The sequence below is a fragment of the Nelumbo nucifera genome, chromosome 7, assembly GCF_055504915.1.
Source record: "Nelumbo nucifera cultivar China Antique chromosome 7, China Antique-T2T, whole genome shotgun sequence".
Classification (NCBI taxonomy): Eukaryota; Viridiplantae; Streptophyta; class Magnoliopsida; order Proteales; family Nelumbonaceae; genus Nelumbo; species Nelumbo nucifera.
Genome location: NC_142655.1, coordinates 5,296,225 through 5,316,889, shown reverse-complemented (window position 1 = coordinate 5,316,889; position 20,665 = coordinate 5,296,225). Strand labels below are relative to the sequence as shown.

Here is a 20,665-nt window from a genome sequence, read left to right as displayed (position 1 = left end):
TGTGTTCATTTTGCACTAAAAAATGAAATTCTTTGATACGGGCACCTTTGATTTTCGAAAAAAGAATAAAACAAAACTCGACAGATGAAAATAAAAACTTTATAAAACGAGTAGTAAATAGAAAGTTAGTCAAAAAACTGTACTACATTGACGATAAAAAATTAAATGAAAACAAACTTCAGAATGATTAAATGATTCATTAGGTTCCCCAAGTAGAAAGGTGTTGACCACTTAATAACTGAAAGCCAGTATGCATTTAAAAAGGAAAAAAAAAAAAAACAGTAGAAGCATGCTTGAAATACAAATGATCCTGGGATAGGTTAACTGATCAGAAATTCAGGGCCGCGGAACTAAAGCAGTTCTTTTTTCCGTTTGCTCCGATCATCTGGACTCCTTGGTTCAATGATGAAGCTATAAAAATGGAATGGAGAAGATGAATTTGGGATCAATCTGTATTCATTTTTTTTACTTTCTTCTTATGGGTTTAATCTCTACTCCACAATTACATTGTTTACCTTCCAAACCAGTTTCTACCATTTAGTTAGGATCTTAACTCCAATACTAATAATTCTCAGATGATGTTCCTACTTCCTAATGGTTTGAATAATCTGGTGAGGTCCTGGGTCAGAAGATCTACGTTTCCTCAGTAGGGTTTACTCTTTATGGATCAAAAAGGCCTAGAATGAAACTGAAAACCGAGTTTCAGTATATCTATTCGATTAAAAGACTCGACAATGCAAGACCACAAAAGAAGTGATCAATAAAAAGAAAGATAAACCTGCCTGTTGAAACTTGAAGCAGTCTCCTCTCCACACGTACGCCGTTTGTAGAGAATAAAGTGCTAAAAAAAATTAAGGGAGAAAATATGTTATCAGGAAGTGAGAAAAATATAGGTTCAGGTTGACTGAAGTGCCCCACAATAAGGAGGCAGGACCCACGTCTCTCGCTTTTCAACCCAGAAGCCTCCAAAACCCTAAAACCTGAAAGCAAAATTAAATTAGAGACAAAACCAGAAGCGAAAACAGAAACCAAAGAAAAACCCACTTTGTCCAAACTCCAAACAAACACGAGATACGAAAAAATCCATAAAAATAGAGACGAAAGATGGAATTTCAGAGGGAAGACAAGTGCCCTGTACACACCTCTCGTTGACGGTCAAACGAAAGACACCATTTTTTTTCTTCCAGTTGGATTCTGTCTCCTTCTTCTTATCAGAGAGAGAGAGAGGGAGAACGACCTCGAAACTGAGGAAGAGAGACAGAGAGAGAGACTGTGACAGTGGTGGTTGGGATTTATCACCGGCTATGGCTATCTATGTATCCTACTGTGAACTCTCTTTTTGTTGTTCATTAAATGTATCGTCACGCCGGTTCGCATTAGTCGGCCAGGTTCCAATGAACGGCGACTTTCAGTCTTGCTGACCGTTGGGATTGTTGATTTTATATACAACCAGCGCGCCTGTCTTCCCCATCTTACTAGAATTACCAAATTGACCTTTCAATCCCGCTTTCTTAGGAGGGATGAATCCGGTCTGGCCGGCAGGAAGCCGCATGAGGCAACAGCCAGCCAGCCAGCAGTTCATCACTTGAGTTCGAGCCTAGTTAATGAGGGAGCTACTGGCCCCAACTCTAATCTAGGCTGTGTTTGGCTCGATAGAAGATAAGAAATAAGCAGAAAGTTGAGAACTTTCTCTTAGTGCTGTCAATGAGTCGGGTCCATCCGGTCCAACCAAATTATATTGATTCTGGTTCAAACCAATTATGTACTTAATAATATATATAGAGAGAGAGAGAGAAAGAGAGAGAGGTTTCATTGTTTTCTTTTAATTTTTGTTATATCTTATGTCCAGGTGTAAATTTCATAAACAGTATGTAAGATAATGTCGCTTAGAAACACTAATTTATCAATATATAAGAAAATAGGATCACTATGATACCAGAAAATTTTAACCAATCAATTGACAACACAAATGCAGTTACGAATCAGGTCGGTTTCATCAAAATTCGCAAGGGGGGTTTAGATTTGATTGATAAAAGTCTTTTCCGAATCATAGATTTTTCTATAAATGATTTAATATTTTTATCATAAATATTATGAAACTTATGAAGTTCTAAACTGTTATTATCATTGGTAATCATAAATGCCAAATATAATCAGGTCTAATCGGGTCAAACTTGATCATCTCGATAATAACCAGTTGAGTTCTAGGTCTTTTTTATAGTCCAGATCAATAAACAGTTCAACCAGACCTGATACACCCTATCCCATAATCCCAAATCAGACCCGATCCATTGATAGCTCTAGTTTCTCCCAATTCAATCAAGAGCATTCTCTCAACATTTTTTATTTCTCTCTTATTTTTTATCAAATCCAATATAAGTTCAAGGTTTCGTTCATTTTTTAAAAACACATTTATCTGGGTAAATGCACTTACCAATTACCATGGTAAAAAATGATAGATAATAAAACAATTAACAATGTCCGTTCAATTATCTAACAAACCGGCTAATAAATACTTCAGAAGAGAAGTCCCATATTAAGCTCCTTATGTAAACAACCGCTAAAAAGATTGCTACACAAAGGATGTGCACGGTCATTGACCCATAAATCTGCAACAAATAACAAACAGATATTAGTCTCACAGTAGTAGCTCTTCCAGATTTGTAGTTCCATAAGTATTGTTTCATACACAGTTTGGTTTCAGTAATGCCCTTAAAAGCTTTGATATTCTATAACAAATAGTTCTAATTTCACGTAATCCTTTAACATGTTGGCATGATTCGTTGAATTATTCTACTTCCTTAACAATCATTACTTATCTTCATTCAAAGAACCAAATCCTCAAAATATCCCAACATAATAAATCAAGAAAATAAAAACACAGCAAGAACAGATAAAGAATAATTATGCTAACCAATTACATATCTAGGATATCAGTATCCAACTTGAACTCGGCTAATCAAATTCCAAACTGGATTAAGACATCACAAATTCTTAACAAATGAACTAAAAAAACTTTCATTAATCTTTGCCTTGCAAATTTACATAAAGATTGTCAGATCTGGGTTCTATCAAATAAATTTGAGTGCATCTGGACTCAAACCCATTGATCAAATAGATGTATTATTGATATCCATATATGACTAAATAGATCCAGGCCATGATCTGATTCACAGAAAGACTAAAGTAAAGCACATGTTTTGATTACATAACCTACTTCCTAAATAAATCTTAATCAAGTTGGCAACTAACAAACCAACAGTATATTTGGAAAGGTCATATTTTATACAAAAGCCTAAGTTCCAAACAAGTCTTTCACAAGTAATTGTTACTAATCACATAACCACCCAAAGAAAAAGAAAAAGAAGATTTGAAGAAAAAGCTTAATTTTTGGCCATAACATTGGCCTTAAAGAAATTAGAAGCTAAAAAAATACAAGTTCTGATGATTTTGTAAATTAATAATATGGAATAACACACCTTTAACAGTGTCTGTTCATCACCATTTACATATCCAATTTTCCTATCTCCAAGTGCATCAATATTGCTCGATATTTAAGAACCTCTGTCACAACCAAACATGGAAGAAGACTCACAAGGTTTTAACCATCTTTTAAATGGCTAACTAACTTAATACTCTACTAAGATGGGACTATTAGCAAGGTTTTAACCGTATACCTGCAGCCTGACATTCTGCAAGTAATTGTTAGCAAAGACTCACAAGACAAATCTTAATCATCTGGCTCTCAAAGTGTAACAAGTTCCTTTTATGTTTTTTTTTCTCAGATTATATATGGGTACAACTAGAATACAAAAATGAGAACATAGGTATTGATCAAATTTTAAGTGAATCTGATCTGGCCAAATTTTAAGAGCATAGGTATTTATTGAGATTATGTTTTAATTCTTAATCATAGATAAGTGAATTTGATTTGGCCAAATTTTAAGTACCTAAGGTTGCATTTGGAAACGATGCAAATAAGTGTGAATGCAAGTATGTAGAGTGTAAACCAGTTTATATAAATTGCAAAATTGGGTTAGTTTTGCACTGACAAATTTAGCTTCTTAGGCTGCATTTGGAAACGATGCAAATGGAGTGTAAATCCCGGGGTAAACTTGCACTCTAGTTCACTTTTGCCTATGTTTGGCAATATTACATTTATGCATTGACAAATGACAGACCAATGCACATTTACCTTGATAATAAGATGTAAAAGTACATCAACAAAAATTAAGTAAATTTGCATTCAAGTGGGATTTTGATTAAAAAAAAAAAAGCATATGCTTTATTGAAATTTATGTTTGCATCCATTACAGTTAAAAGTCTGTTTGATAAGAAGGTAAATTTGTCAGTGCAAAACTAACCCAACTTTGCAATTTATATGAACCGTTTTACACTACATATTTTCATTCACACTTATTTGTATCATTTCCAAACACTCCATTTGCATCTTTTTCGAATGCAGCCTAATGAATTCAAAATTAAAATATTAAGGAAAATCTATGATATGAAAAAGATATGATATAAAAAAGTATTGACCAATCAAAACCCACCTATGAATTTTGATAAATAATACCTGATTGACTACCATATTTATGATTTTAGTAGGATATCATATCTTTTCCATATCATAGTCAAACCCAAAATATTATATTGACCAAATTTCCGGAGCATTTTGTCGCAACTCTTAAGTTGGCACCTTCGTTTACCACGTTTGGAATAACCGCCTTAAGAAAGACCACAACCATTGAGTTGGAACAAGGGCCCCACGTAACCAAAGATTTACATCCTTGAAGGGCTGTGATTAAATGGGAGGGAGTTATGCTTATGCAATATGCATGGCAGCACGTAGGGTGGTCGTTGAGGGTTAATTTGGTAGTTTAGAAGAGAGAAAGGGGCATTTATGGTGTATAATATTTTAAGCACAAAATGTCGCTCCAAAAGGAGCGCGCGAAAATCCAAAGAAAGGGGTTGCCGGGTTGGTGAGGGTTACGAAGAAGAGGAAGAGATGGAATTCTGGCGGGGGAGAGAGAGAGCGAGCGTGGGAGAGATCGCCGGAAATGCTCGTGCCTCCTCGAAATCGAACACACTTGATGAGGAAAAACACACATACACAATTCTCCCTCTCTTTCTTTCTCTCTCTTCTTATATATGTGCATGTGCACTAAATCCCATACATGGGGTTACGAGTTAGGAGCTAGAGTTAGGGTTAGAGTTAGATCTAGCTCAAAACGAAATTAGTTAGGGGGCCCACCATCCAATCCATATTTAAGCATGTAATTAGTGGGTGGTGACATGTTGTAATGGTGATGAGAATATATCATCTTCTTGTCCATTTCCATTGGTGGAGATGAGTCTTAGTAGAGGATCTGGTCGGGTTAACCAAACCGGCTGAGAATTTCATGGGTATGGGTCAGTTGTTGACCCATTTCCACATATCAGATGAGGCTGGATGATCATGTAGATGGACATGGCCATCCTGTTAAAGCATCTGTCACACCCACCCAGATAATGCATTACAAATTTGAGAATGAGAACCAATTATTGAACTACCAAAATGCCAAAATTAAAATAATTAATTTTGTTTAACAAAACTCGAAAATAATTCTCAGTAGCAGAAGAATAAACCCAAAATGATTCTATATATAGAAGCAGTGTTTTAAGATTCAGGACGGAGTAAAAACTGGAATGCTCTCCAGGTCCCGATTTTACTGGTTAACCTGGGCGATTTGCTCATCCAACCCACCAAAACTGCTATTTAATGAGACTCGGAAAAGCCACCGATTTCCGGTTTTCATGGTCTGATCACCCGGTCCGGGCAAGTCTTAAAACACTGTACATGCCTAGCTATACCAATTAAATGTTATTTCGAGCCACAATTGTTAATTAGAACCAAAATGATCGCTTGGATTAGTTATTAGCATATAGAGTGGATGCCATGATTTTGACATAGCAAAACAACGACAACTATATATAGAAATTAACATGTTTTTTGTCAAACAATTATAAATTAAAAAGCCGTTTGACAAGTTTTTTTTGAAAGATTTTTTGGAAGCTCTAATAGTCAAAAGATGATGTAAGCTTTTGCATCAAGATCTTAACAGCTTGAAGACTGTTTGGTTATCTTTCCGTGCAAAGATGAATTGGAAAAAAAAATGAAAAACTCCATTTAGAGCTTCCCGAAAATAATCTGAAATGAGTTTCTCGTATCTTTTTGAAATTACATCTTTCGATGACTAGATATTTTCTCAACCAAATAAGAAAAGACTAAAATAAAAATTATCGGACTTCTAAAAAACCAACAGCCCATCCAAAAAGATGTGCCAAACTGAGCATGTGCATGAACATGGATTGCACTTCAACTTATACAAAACTCTGTAGATTGTACTTGAGCTAACAGATTTGGTCATCGATTAACTTCAACATATATATTATACATAAAAGGGAACAGTTGAGCTCCAGATGAAATTAGTAAGACAAATTGTTGTTTTTATCTTTCAAGCTTTTTTTTCCCGGTTAAGTCTCCATGGTGGAACCTACTTAGGTAGGTCTTAATTATATAGGTTCCTATGAATTTTTTTATTTTTTTTCTTTAATTTATATTAATATTTTCTTGAACTTCAAATGAAGTTAGTAAGACAAATTATTGATGTTATCTTAAGTTGTTTATCGTCCCAATTAATCTCCAAGATGGAACCACTCATTTTATAATGCGATTTGCATATAGAATTATTTAAGACCCACAAAATTTGCTTATAGGTCTTATATCCTAATCCCAAGAGATTGTTTTGTTGCTTATAGCTCCTAATGGATTAATTAATCATGGCATGAATATATCTTCTTCGGTCATGTAAAGGAGGGGGGAGAGAGTTAGGCTTGTTATAGAATAAGAATCTATCAAGGGACTTCACCTAATACATTATGTTTGTTCTTTGAGATGGTAGCCAAGTATGTTTGACCAAGTGGGCTCAAATTTCTTAGGTTGAGTTTGGAAATGATGTACATAAGTGTGAACATAAATACGTAAGTGTAAAGCAGTTTATATAAATTGCAAAGTTGGGTTAGCTTTGCATTGACAAATTTGTCTTCTTACCAAATAGACATTTAGTTGTAATGGATACAAACACGAATTCCAATAAAGCATATGCATTTTTTATCAAAAGCCCACTTGAATGCAAATTTACTTATTTTCTATTGATGTACTTTTACATCTTATTATCAATGTAAATATGCATTGGAATATGTGTTTTATGTCATTTGTCAATGCATAAATGTACCGTTGCCAAACACAAGGAAAAGTGAACCACAATGCAAATTTACCCTGAACCGGGATTTACACTCCATTTGCATCATTTCCAAACGCAGCCTTAACAGTCTAGTGTTCAATCTTCATTGTCCTTGTTATAATTAATTAAATTTCAACGAAAGGTAAGTGTGGGTCTGCTTATCCATGTTTCAAATCCATGGGTTTTCATGTGAAGAGGTATCGAGGATTAAACACTAGACCGCTTAATTGAACCTAACTCCAACTCCAACTTAAAAGCTTAATCTGCCAGGTGAGGTTCCAAAAGCTTCAATGTTCAATATCAGAACCTAGGTGGTAATTGGTTGAGCTTTCTAGCAAGATATTTCAGAGGCAAAAACTCAAAAGATATTTTAGGTTGGAGTAATTTGAGTTCAGTCCATCTCAGAATTCATAATGCTATTGTACAATTCGGGTCAGTGTCAAAGGGGGAAAGATTCCTAATTCACAAGGGATATTGTTTATAGAGAGTGGGGACAAATGCATTTGGGGAACAAATAAATGAATTCTGAGCGAGAATGGACTATAAAAAGGCCTTTTAGGTAGGGGTGTTCACGGGTCAGGTTGAATTGGTTTGAGTCATTTTCTTCAAATGAGACCTAATCGGTTTACTTGTTGACTAAAATTGACCGACCTGACCCTGAAGCAAAACCAACCCAAACATAAAGGGTCAATTTGGGTCAGTTTGTCGGTTTAATCGAGTTTTATATATATTTTAAACTAAAATATCTATTTATATTTTTAAGTCTATTTCCTTTTAGATTTTATGCAAAACCAAATATATATTTAAATCAATTAATTTTTTATGAAAAACTGATTTTTAGTATATATATATATATTAAATTAAATATTGTACCATTGTATTATATTTGTACTGGTTTTGTGGTTTTAGTTTTTATCATAAATAATCATTTTTTTTAGTTCAAATAAAACACAAATAAAATATATCAACATTTAACTTATAGGATAGGGACTAATTAGTAATTACTTAAACATACAGAATCGGTTCGGTTTCAGTTTTTATGTATGAAAGCCGAAACCAAACCAAATTATCGGTTTATTTTCTCACACAAACCGAAATCAACTAGTGGTTTTGAAAAACCGACCAACTCGACTTGAATCAAGCCGGTTTGATCGGTTTGACATTTAATGTGAATACCCCTACTTTTAGGTTTCAAAAATTGAAAATAAAGTTTCCAAACCTATTTGATAATTTTGCGCTTCAAACCGTTTTTTATAACAGTCTGAATTAGAAAGGTTTGGTTTTAGACTGGAAGGTCAAAATGGAAATTGAAAAGGCTTAAGCTGAAGTTTCCTGTTTTTTTTGCCTTTTTCTTAAACATCTCACACTAAAATTATAAAAGATCTTTTCCACAGCTTAACCAAACAGGGCCTTGATACAAGACCCGACACGAACCATGAGATGAGAAGTGAAATGGAATGGATTATGGACTTCTTTAAGAGAAGAGACAGTGGAGAAAGCTACGGATGAAGCGAATTTGGGCCACCAGTTGTGCATCTACTTGTAGGATTCTAGGTCTTCCTCTTCCCTAAATAATTCATCTATAAAGAAATGTAATATAGGCAAAACATGTGCTAAGCAATGTCTTGTTTTAAGCAATTTTAGGGCAATAAATAATCATTATCATAAATTAAAAAACTAATATCCACTTTTAAGATATTTGGCCTTGGCTGGAGTGAACAATCGCCTCAAATTTGACTTTCTTCATTGAACCATGCCGGATTTTGGTTAAGTTTAACCCAAAGATTGGATCTGCTGGTTAGTTCTCTGGAGTGAAAATAACTACATTTAACCTAGTTTTTAGTGCCCTAATCAGCAATAAGCTTTAATGGCAACAGTAGCCTTCTTAAATCCCAATCCTTGACAAATTCCTTGGAAGTTTAAAATATTCAGCAATTCCTTGGTAACTTCACAGTATGTTTAAACTCCATTAGTAGTAGTATTTTTTATTATCTTAATTTGTAAATAAATAAATAACCCACTTGAAAAGTAAATTTTCATTTAATATTGTATTGAAAAATTCAGAAAGAAAGAATCATTTTTATCAGGGAAAATAAACCTTAAAAACACATCCATGAATTTTACTCTCTCTCTCTCTCAACTTTAAAAATATATAATATTATAAGGCTGTTTGGCAAGACCCATTGGAGAAGTAAGAAGATAAATGAGACTTTTTAATTTGAAAATCCCTTGCAGTTTCAGAGAACCCATCCATCCAAACATTCTGTGTATCAGGATGCATTGACCATGTTACTTACCTACTCTCTCCCAGGAATTAAAACATTTATGCCAAACATAAAAGCTACTACTCCGACTGCGTGGGTGGTAAGGAATGTGGATTCATCTCTGAAGCTTCATCACAGCAGAGAAAGCAAGGAAAGAGAAGAATTACGCCAAAAGAAAAGGCTGACAGTGAGGGCCCTGAACAAATTCATATGCAATGGAAACGAATCAATGCGGGAAATATTATCTTGTAATTAATTAATTAAACATAGGAAAATCGCCTTGTTATGACCAAGATTCTCTTGTAAGTTGCACCCTTTTTACACCATATATTTTTGTTAATGGTATAGGCATTGAAAGCTTCTGTGTTCAGGCCAGTTCTTATCTTTTGAGATGCTGCTCCTTTTAAGGGATTGGATCTCCTTCCTCTGGTGTTTCTATGTAGGTTGATCGATGCATGAGCGATACCAGTTTACCTGATCTAAGCTTGATTCTTAAGTTTTTAAGTTTTTATTCATATATAATTCTTCTCTTTGTGGATACTGGGCAACTTATGTTTGGATGCTTTCCGTTTTTTGAAAACATAATAAAATATAATCAAACTTCTAAGTCAGGTCAGGATAGTGTGATCTGAAACCTACGTCAACCCCATGTATTGAACTCTCAGTCTTGGTTTTCAAAACAAAACTTTATTTGAACCCACCCACTCTTTGATTGGATGTACTCAACAGTTAACCCTAACCTAATTCAATTTAAGAACTTGGGTTGGTCGAATTGTTTCCATTTAATTTACTGATTCTGAAATCCTCTTTGTGGATTAAAGGGCTATTGGCTGATATGTGTGGTTTTGCTTTTCTTCCAGAAAACGACCACTACATAAGTAAAATCATTTAAGTCGACGAGGAAGTTGTTTTTGTTTTGAGATATTGGTGCGGCAATGGCATTTGTCCAGTGTTTCTTCCTGTCCTCATCCAGTTTTTAACCCCAAGCCAAAATGTAACCCAGCCAAATTGGACCACCAGATTGATTATGGATTGCGGTTTTACGGGTCAACCGGATGGTTAATTAGCTCATTCTGACCATGAAAACTGTTAATTAACCGAGAGCTGAAACCAAAAGGTCGCTGGGTCAAGGGGTCTTCAGTTCAACCATCCGGTCTGGTCGCCAACACTGGTTCATCCTACCAGGATTGAGGATGACAAGAAGCTTGGCAAGTTAGGTCAAGATTGATAATACCTACATTATTCATCCTTTAATGCTAATCTGCAAGCCTTTCCTGTTGGAAAATAAAAACTTACTCAGGAACCTCACCTCACAGTCAATAAAATTGTTAGTTGACCAAGTGATTAGTGTTTGAAGTTCCAACTTAATCGCTCCCATTATAATTAAAGGTTTGACTATGATGATAGAAAGACGTGATACTAGAAAAATTTATAACCAATCAACCAGCATCATAAAAGTGGTAATCAATCAGGTGGGTTTTCATCAAATTCACATGTTTTGATTGATCAAAGTCTTTCCCGTATCATATCCTTCTTTTTTTCGGATCCTTATAAATAATTAAAATTCAGCATAAGGTATGGGTGAGCCTGTATTTGCCCACGCTTTTCACATAGAGAGACATGTTAGAAGGAACCTCACCTAACAGTTTAAATGGTACAAAGTCCAACCCCATCATTTTGTCATAACCATGGATGATGGATCTGTAAACTATTTTCAATTTAACCAAAGGATTCATTTGGCAAACCATGCATCTAAAGGATATGACAGTGTTTCAACCCTTTTTTGTGTGGAGAAGGGAGTGCTCGGGATGCCTCAAAGGTCACAACTCTCCAAGCTATAGGTCTTGGGGTTGAAATTTTGAAATTCATGATTAATGGGAGGCAAGAAGAGCAGATTTCTTTGATTGGCTTGGGCTGTTTTCTTTTCATTCTTCCAGCTTCTAGGCTGTGAACTGATGAACCAAGGATCTTCAGCCCCAAATGGTTCTTGGGCCAGGGTAGGATTTGGCAAATAAGCCTGTTGGACCATGCCACAATCAATGATCGGTTGAGCTTTTGGAAAATGCTCTTAACAAACTAAACAAATTCTAGGTTGGGCTGATAATGGGCTCATATTCTACTGGATCTGGCCCAGATTGCCCCGACTTCTTGAAATGCTACCATCAAGACAACAGGTTACAGGATTTGCAGTAGTTTGGGGATACTACATGATGTTAAAGATTTGTAACAATCTTAGTAGACCAAAAAGGAAAGAATGATCTGACAAAAGAAATGCCAATGTGAGGATGTGATATGTGAAGGGAGGTTTGGGATATGACTTGAGAGATTGAGTGGGCTATGCCCACGGCCCACACCCTACTCAAGGGATGAGTAATTATTTGGTCAACTGGAGTAATAAGATATCCACCTTTGAACCAAAAAAAAAAACACTTTTAGGCATAGAGATAAAGCTGTTAGTGGAGGTCTGGACACAACATAAGCAATTTTGACATGCTAGCTGATAACAAACAGCAATTCTGAGAATTGTGTGATGAGTACAGTATTGTCCCAAATGGTTCTCATAATTTAACTATTTCTATAACTAGCCTCTTGCCTCCCTTTCTCCTTCAAGAGAATGCACCCATGTTACAATTGATTACAAATAGCAATTCTGAAATGGTATTCATGATTTGCACTGATGTGGTAAATACTGTACTGCTATTGATGGAAATCCAGAAAGAAACTGCATGTGGAATTGTGTTTCCCTTCAAGAAATATGCACCTACATCACAATTGATAACAAATAGCATTTTGGAAATGACACTCACAAGTAGTTTTAATATGGTAAATACTGTATAACTATTTAACAAAATCCTGAAAGAAATTCTGGTGTTGATTACAAAGGAACCATGTTCGACAGGGTAGAACTTGGAAAATGAAACAGTGCAAACTCGATTTAAATTTACAAAGGTTGCTGGAAAATCCTGAACCAACTGCTGTTTATCATTCAGGTTCTGCTTTGGTCTGAATGTTCATCCAAGGTGGAGAATCTGCCACCAGTGAAAAATGAACTTGGAAGGTGAGTCTCAGAATCCAGGGACTGAAGTAATCTAATGACTTCAAACATCGTTGGCCGTTTCTCTGGCATGACAGAGGTGCAACGGAGAGCAACTTCTAGAGCGCCCATCATCTCTTGCTGCGATGAGCTGCAGATCCTGGAATCCAGGACCTGAGAGGCTCCATTGGTCATGTTAATTTTCCTTCGGACCCACTTCACAACATCTACTGAATCCCCAGCTTCTATCTGTTCACCTTGCCTCCCAGTTATGAGCTCTAATAACACGACACCAAAACTGTAGATGTCCATCTGTTCAGTCGCCTTCTTACAGTATCCATGTTCTGTGAGCAAGCAACAGTCACTTCGGCTATTGCATTATCTAAATTCTCAAAAGAAACTAAAGACATTTGTAATGCTCATTCATATGACTGATCTGGGTTTATTTGTCTTATAGTATATTCTTGTTTAAACTAGCAAGTTTCATCTCAATATCTCATCTCAGTCTAGCTTATGTGAGTTTACAGAGTTCATCAGCAGGATCATCAAGCAAAATTTCAGAAATAGTACTGACAAGAGTATAACCAAAGAAGAAACGGAACTCAATCTTTAGCCAAAGCAGTTTTACTAAAATAAAGGTACAATTAAATAAGAGAAATCTAATTATCTATGGTATCCTAGCAGAGCTAAATCACACGAGGAAAGGAATGCAATTCATTAATTACATCCCCACAACCATGAACCATCCCTCCAGTCAGTTTTATGCTCCAAATTTTCAGTATTTGATTTATAAAACAGTTTCCATTATGTCACTTGTAAACCAGTTCTGTTTGCCTATTGTGCAATATCTTGGTTTTCTCCTTTGATATATAGATTAGAATCAAACCATAATTGCATCAATAAAAAGCCCTTAGCCCCTGTTGCAAAGCAATATAGTTTCTCCAATATATTGGCAAACTCCAGAAGTACTTAAGTAATCCAATGAAAATAATTGACAACAAATTCACTATCGCTTTAAGTTAAATCAGATATCAAACATATTTATCATTAAGTAATGGTTTCGGAGATCTATATACCTGGTGCTATATAACAGGAGGATCCTGCTTCAGAAGCCACTGCTGACTGATAAGCAGACTCACCAACAATTCGATCAAGTGCAAAGTCGGTGAGTTTTGGTTCAAAGTTCATGTCCAGAAGAATGTTCCTTGATTTTATATTCCTGTGAAGTAAGTGTGGACTGTAATCCTTGTGAAGGTAAGCCAGTCCTTGGGCAGCTCCCACAACAATCTTCAATCTAATACTCCATTCTAATTGAAAGTCTGATCTGCATATCAAATCTCCTAAACTTCCTCTTTGTATAAATTCATATACCAGGAGAAGTGAATCATCAGAATAGAAAAAACCCAAAAGCTTTGTGATATTCTTATGTCTGATCTTTGCTAAATTCTTGATCTCAGCCTTCAAAGTTTTCAAAGATTGACCTCCCACACTCTTTAACTTCTTAACAGCTACGAATTCACCACCCGGCAGCCTGATTATGTAGACTCTGCCAAAAGCTCCACCACTACATATTGCACCTTTCTCGTCCATTCCCATTATCAAGTCCTGTTCAGTAATTCTCAGAGGATAGAAGAACACCGAGCCCCATTTGCCCAGATGAGATTTCTTCTTGGAGGAACGGTACAATACAAAGAAACCAGCAGCAACAACCATAAGAGAGACAGCAAAAGCAATGGATATCAGCACAAATGTCAATTTGGTCGGCCCAGCAGACATATGCTTAGGCCCGTCTTCTGAGCAAGAATTGGGTAATCCAGGTCCGCAGAGGTCTGGATTTCCCTGAAGGAACGAAGCTGGAAGACCGGATATGAGAGAGTACGGGACCCTACCTGAGAGCTTATTGAAGGAAACATTGAAAAGGGCAAGCTTCAGGTTCTGTAGCTCTTGTGGAATTGGTCCAGTGAGATTATTATCGGAGAGATCCAGGTAGGTCAACACTGGCAATTCAGCTAGAGAAGACGGGATTTCTCCGATGAAACTGTTGTCTGCCAAAGACAATGAGACTAGTTTTCTACATTTTGTAAGCTCGGGAATACTACCAGACAGAGCATTGTGAGACAGATTGATTATACTCATGATGGGTGAATCGCAGAAGTTTGGAGGAAGGTCTCCATAGAAATTATTTTGAGATGCAGAGAATCTATAAAGGCTCTTAACCATGCCAAGACCCTGAGGAATTCTACTAGTAAAGTTGTTGTTATCTATCTGAACTTGCTCCAACTCAGCAGCCATGGATATTGAGTCGGGTATTTCTCCTGAAAAATTATTATTTTCAGCTCTGATGAGCTTGATCTTTGGCAATGACCACAACCCATTAGGTAAATTCCCAGAAAATCCATTGTTCTGAACTTGAAATTTCTCCAGATTCGAGCACTCTTTGAAAGAATCGGGTATGGAACCAGTGAAGAAATTTGTATGAAGGCTAAGATCAATGAGGCCTTTTGCTTGGCAGAAACCAGTAGGGAATGACCCAGATAGCTTGTTCTGTGAAGCATCAAAGGATACCAGATTCCCAAGACCAAGCCCGAGTTTCTCAGGAACCCCACCTGTCAAATTGTTCTGAGAGAGGTCTAAAATCTCCAACCCTTGTAAGCCCAAAAATGAATCTGGAATCCCCCCATAAAAACCAGACCTCTGCAACAACAGTTTCTTAAGTTTCGCAAGCTTCCCAATCTCGCTAGGTATCTCACTCACTAGGAACGGATTTTCAGACAAATCGAGAACAACAAGCTCACTCAAATTCCCAAAGACAAAAGAAGGAACACTACCTGAAAACAAGTTGCTTCCCAAATTGAGAACCTGCAAGCTCTTCAGAGAACCTAGGCCGTATGGAATCTTTCCCTCCACATGGTTTCTGCTGAAATCAAGCACTCTCAGTGAACTGAACTGAGAAATCTGATCGGGGATTGTTCCCCATATGAGATTGTTGCTGAGATTCAACGTTTGCAACGCACTGCACTGTGAAAGATGAAGAGGGATGGGCTGGTTGAAGAGATTGTCTGCAAGATTGAGATTTGAGAGGCTAGGTAGTTGACAGATTGAAGGAGAGATCTCACCAGAAAGATTGAGACTTCGAAGGTTGAGAGAAGAAACTGACAGAGAAGCCGTAGCACTAGCAGTGCAGGCAACACCAGTCCAGTTGCAATGGTGGGTAGCAGAGGTGTTAGACCAGGTAGAGAGAGAGTTCACGGTGTCTTCAATGGAGGCCTTAAAGGTGAGAAGTATCTGTGCTTCATCTACAGCAGAGCTAAAGATAAAAGCTGAGAAAAAGAGGAAGGGAAAGACAAACAGTGGACGAGTGAAGCTAGCAGCCATGGACAATGCAAGAATGCTCTTTGAATCGTTCAAGCTTGATTGCACATTTGCTGAGAAGCTGCTGTAGCCAGTAGCCTGTTTGATGGTATAAAGCTCAAGCTCAAGAGACTGAAACCAGTGACAGTGAATGGAGTGGAGTGGAGTGGAGTGGAGCGACTTTGCCAGGAGTTCATATATCATACAGTCATACACCAAAGTTAATGATAAATTGTTAAATTATAAAAAATGAAATAATTATTGATAACTTTGACTTTTTCTGGATAAGGGTTAGATTTTGACTCTTTACCAACCAAAATTTCTCTGTATGAGAAATCTCTACCCTACGTAACATCTGATCAGGTGAACACCCTGATCAAAAAAGCAATTTTTGACGGTTAGGATCACAAGATTAACCCAGGGGAAAATCTAAGATGTGAGTCCTCCATAAATGGCCTAATAATCAAATCAGAGAGTATCCAAAGTGGTATTCCGCGAGGTAGCAAATCATTAAAAAATATAACTGAATAAGACAAAATTAAAAATCGATATTAAATTAGTTAATTGGAGAGAGAAACGTAGAGAGAGAGAGAGAGGTTAGGGCTCCCGTCCCGTGAATTGGCGCTGACAGGACAGTGGCGCTCTGATGAGAAAAGACAAAAGTCCAAGTTCGCACGTGCCAAGCTTCTCCTTTTTTCAACGCGTAGCAACAACTAACAGAACAAGAGTACAAAGGCAACAGCAGAGCAGATCAGCTATCCCCACCGCAGCAACTCTATTCCTCCCATCCTATTCCTACACACAAACTTCCCGTCCGGTCGCTTTCATCGCTACCATCGTTTTCTTTTTCAATCGAAAAAAGGTCACCCGCTTTTGCCGCTGAGTCACACTGTAGAATTCCCATGTTTGGAAAGCGATGGAGTGGACCAAGGGTCTCCCTTTTGAACCCTGAGACCATCTCATAGACCATTGGATTGGAATCGTCTGTCTTCGGATAAACAATCGGGCCCATATGAGGTAGCCCACAAATCCAGCGGTCAAGAATCAAAGATTAGTATGCATCAAGTTAGATAAGAAAGGATTTGGATTCTGATGACTTCTGATAGCGTTCCAAATTGGGCCTTGAGGAGTTAATGGGCCCACTGGGTACTGACAATGCAGTGATGTACCACCCTCGACACCCAGCGTTGGAAGAGCGTGGGACTATGTTAAAACGCTGTATCGACGGTACCTGACCTGTCTACTGAGTACTGGATCAATGAGTTGTACATCTAACATCTTTCACCTTGTTCATTTCCAAAGTGGGGCCACTGCTATCAGTCATCAAAAGACTACCTTGGGATTGGGATCTCCAGAGGATAGTTTACAAGGTCCAGGCCCACCTAGCATCAAGATGGGCCCCACACCCACCAGCATTTCCTAAAGAAACAATGAGAGAACTGAACACCAAGTCACCAACCACAGGCTACAAGTGGGCTTTGTTTGTTTGCACCTAAAAAAATTAAAAATAAATAAATTTGTAGAGTACATCATCATGAAGAAAAAAGAAATAGTCTTTGTTCAGTTAAAATAAATTAAATCCAATTCATTTTACAGAAAAGAATTTCTTTTCTTTCTTTTTTGCCCTTTTTATTGTTCCTTTATTAAAGAAAAGACCATGATGATTCCAATTCTTTGGCAAGTCAATAACTCATTGTCGGCTCCTGAAGATGCAAACAAACAGGGCATTAATTATAAGGATATGACTGGAAAGAAAAGCCAAAACAAACAACAGGGGTTATACTTCTACCAATAAACAAAAGATGGGTCCTGCTCAAATTCACCAACATGGTGAATTCATTTTACCTTCACTGGAATTTTTGAACTTTGATCAATTAATCCATTCTCTCAACTTCCAACAATATGAGATCGAATATATAAATCTTGTTTGGCTTTTCATTAAAATTAAATTATGGGTGTTTAAATCATTTTTATTATTTTTTCTTAAAAATAATAAAAAAAAAAAACATTTCTTATTGTTGTATTTAGAAAATTGGACCGAAATGACTAGTTGGACTGGTTAAACCATGACCCAGCCCCTGGCCAGTTTTGATCATACTCCAAAATCACATTGAGTAAAAAACCAGCCAAAACCATTGACCTGAATGGTCGAACCGGAAAATCATTGACCCAGTTCCAGTTTTAGAAAAGCCATCGGTTTTTTGAAATCTTTTTAGCACATAAATGAAAAATTTTAAAGGCCATAACTTTGTGCTTAGATGTTCGATTGGGGTAAATTTTTTTTTATGTTGGGTAATTTTTTGAGATTTACATGTTCCCAAGGAGCAAAAGACACCCTGCCCCTCTTTTTTTTTGCCAAAAACACCTTTTTTGGCCTTAAATCTTAATTTTTAATATAAAAAATTGAAACTAAAAATAAAAAGACATATGTTATAGAATAATATAATTAGATATTTTGAATATATGCATATAATTAATATTATTATTCTGTAATTAATAAAAATGATATTATTATGTATATAATCATATATCATATAATTATGCATATTATATAATTTATATATAAATTATATTACATTACATTATAATATAAAATAAAATAAAAAAATATGTTATAATAGAATATTATTATATATTTTGAATATATTATAATATAATATATATTATATTATATACATAGATTATATTTATTACATTCGACCTTAGTTGAATCTTTAATCCGTAAGCATTTCCATTTTTTAGGTCAATGCCTAATACGGTTCTCTAAAAATTGGAAATTTGATCAACAAGGTCAAGGGTCAAAAGGGATATATTGAAATTGGTACACGAAGGCTCCACTATTTGGGGCTTGAACCTAACGCTTTTTTATCTTTTTAATTTTTTTCTTAATTTCAGAGGGACGAATAATGTTATTTAACATTTATGGAAATTGGGGCTTGAAAACTCATGGTGAGTTTTCAATATTTCTCTTAAACTCACCACAACTTTTCAAAATGTTTAAAACTCACCATGTCATTAAGTTTTTATTTTCCAAAACTCACCTTCCGTTAGTGCCTTCCATTAGTGCACCATTAGTGCTTCCTAACAGAGGTGTCCATGTCACTGTTTTTTTACATTTTTCTATTTTCTACAATCTATAAATTTTCCTATATTTTTTGTTATTTATTTACAATTTTATGTTTTTCTATCATTTTTGGTGTTTTTTCTACAATTTTTTTTCTGATTTTGTTTTTCAATTTCTATAGTTTCTATAATTTGAAAATAATTTTTTATTTTGTTTGCAATTTTTTATAATTTTTATATTTTTTGTGATTTCTATATTTTTATGTATTTTATATTTGAAAATATTTTTTGAACCTTTTTCCTTCTTTTTATGTCTAAATATTAAAATGGTAATATATTAACACTCGTTAATTTATCTTGTATATATTTTGTATTTTTCTATGAAGGTTAAACCCGTTAGTCTGTTTAACATCAAGTTAATTATATGGTGAGTTTTAGACATTTTGAAAAATTGTGGTGAATTTTAAAAAAAAAAACTGAAAATTTATGATGAATTTTAGACAATTTCCCCAACATTTAAAACAAAGACTTTATGGTGGAGGGAGAGTACAAGGAAGCAAGCATTAGCATCCAGCGTAGAATTTGCAGGGGAGGGAATTCCGATGGAAGCAAAGATTCCATACTGAGACAGCCCAGATTGCTCCCGTCACCCAACGCCCTTCCCCATAATTTTTTTTTTATATATAAAAATCTATTCATCGATGGAAGCGCTGCATTTAATTTTTCAAATTTGTGGCCCAATCAACAACTAACACGATAGAGATCACACCATTTATCCAGCGTGATCGCTCCCGCTCAATCTACCACCCTTTTTTTATCAACTCGTACCAAGGGAAAAGGTAAAGATAAAAGAAAAATAAGACTTTATGGTTCAATGCAGATTTCTAATTTCTACTGCAGAGTTATAACCATTGAAAAGGTCAAAAATTCTTATTCCATACATCAATGCTCCTCTATGAATTGGCATCAATTCCGATTTGACACCCACCCTAATTGTACATTGGGTTTAAAAATTCTAACCCTAGGTTGAACTCTCATTCTTTTATTTTATTTTAGGAAGAATGATTGTTCGGCCCATCTCAGAATTCTTAGCTTTATAGTAGAATTAATTTGAACGGTGGATTGATGTTATATTCACGGATAGGATGCTATTTATAGGAGGGATTACTAATATATTATGAGAGGCTGTAATTTTAAAATTCTGCAGTAAATTATGCAGTTTATTGATTGGAATTGGGATCTAGTCCTAACAGAACGTGCCTCATACCAATCTCATGGCCACAACTCACTCTCTCCATAAATACTAAATACAAGTACAGGACACTCTCTTCCAGATGTGTGGCCAAAAAACGCTATAAGGTCGGTGTGAGGCTGAGGAGCAGATCCGGACTCAGGTGATTGGGCGTCCAATGCTTGAACCCACAGCATTGCAATGATGAACATGGACTCAATTCCTTGGATATCACATCTCTTGCAGGTAGGAGTAGGACCCTTTTAGTGGTGGGCCCAGATGTGAATGTAATGTTGTTCTGCTAACTCATCCCTAGACTCTAGGACAAATGTAATTGATTTTTGGGAGAATAACTGTTCAGCACACAGCACACCCAGAATTCTCAAAATTTATAGGGGATTATCACCGATACGGCATATCAGCCTATATCGATATT

General features: G+C 35.9%; 1 protein-coding gene across 1 annotated transcript; it reads right to left on the bottom strand.

Annotated features, from left to right (window-relative positions):
* Positions 1–12,338: 12,338 nt before the first annotated feature.
* LOC104597439 (Leucine-rich repeat receptor-like protein kinase family protein) lies at positions 12,339–16,129 on the bottom strand. The gene is made up of 2 exons (XM_010258962.3): positions 13,661–16,129; positions 12,339–12,928 (listed from the first exon to the last, which is right to left on the bottom strand). Exons 1-2 carry the CDS (start codon positions 15,957–15,959, stop codon positions 12,537–12,539), a joined length of 2,691 nt encoding a protein of 896 aa, XP_010257264.1. The 5' UTR covers positions 15,960–16,129; the 3' UTR covers positions 12,339–12,536.
* Positions 16,130–20,665: the final 4,536 nt, after the last annotated feature.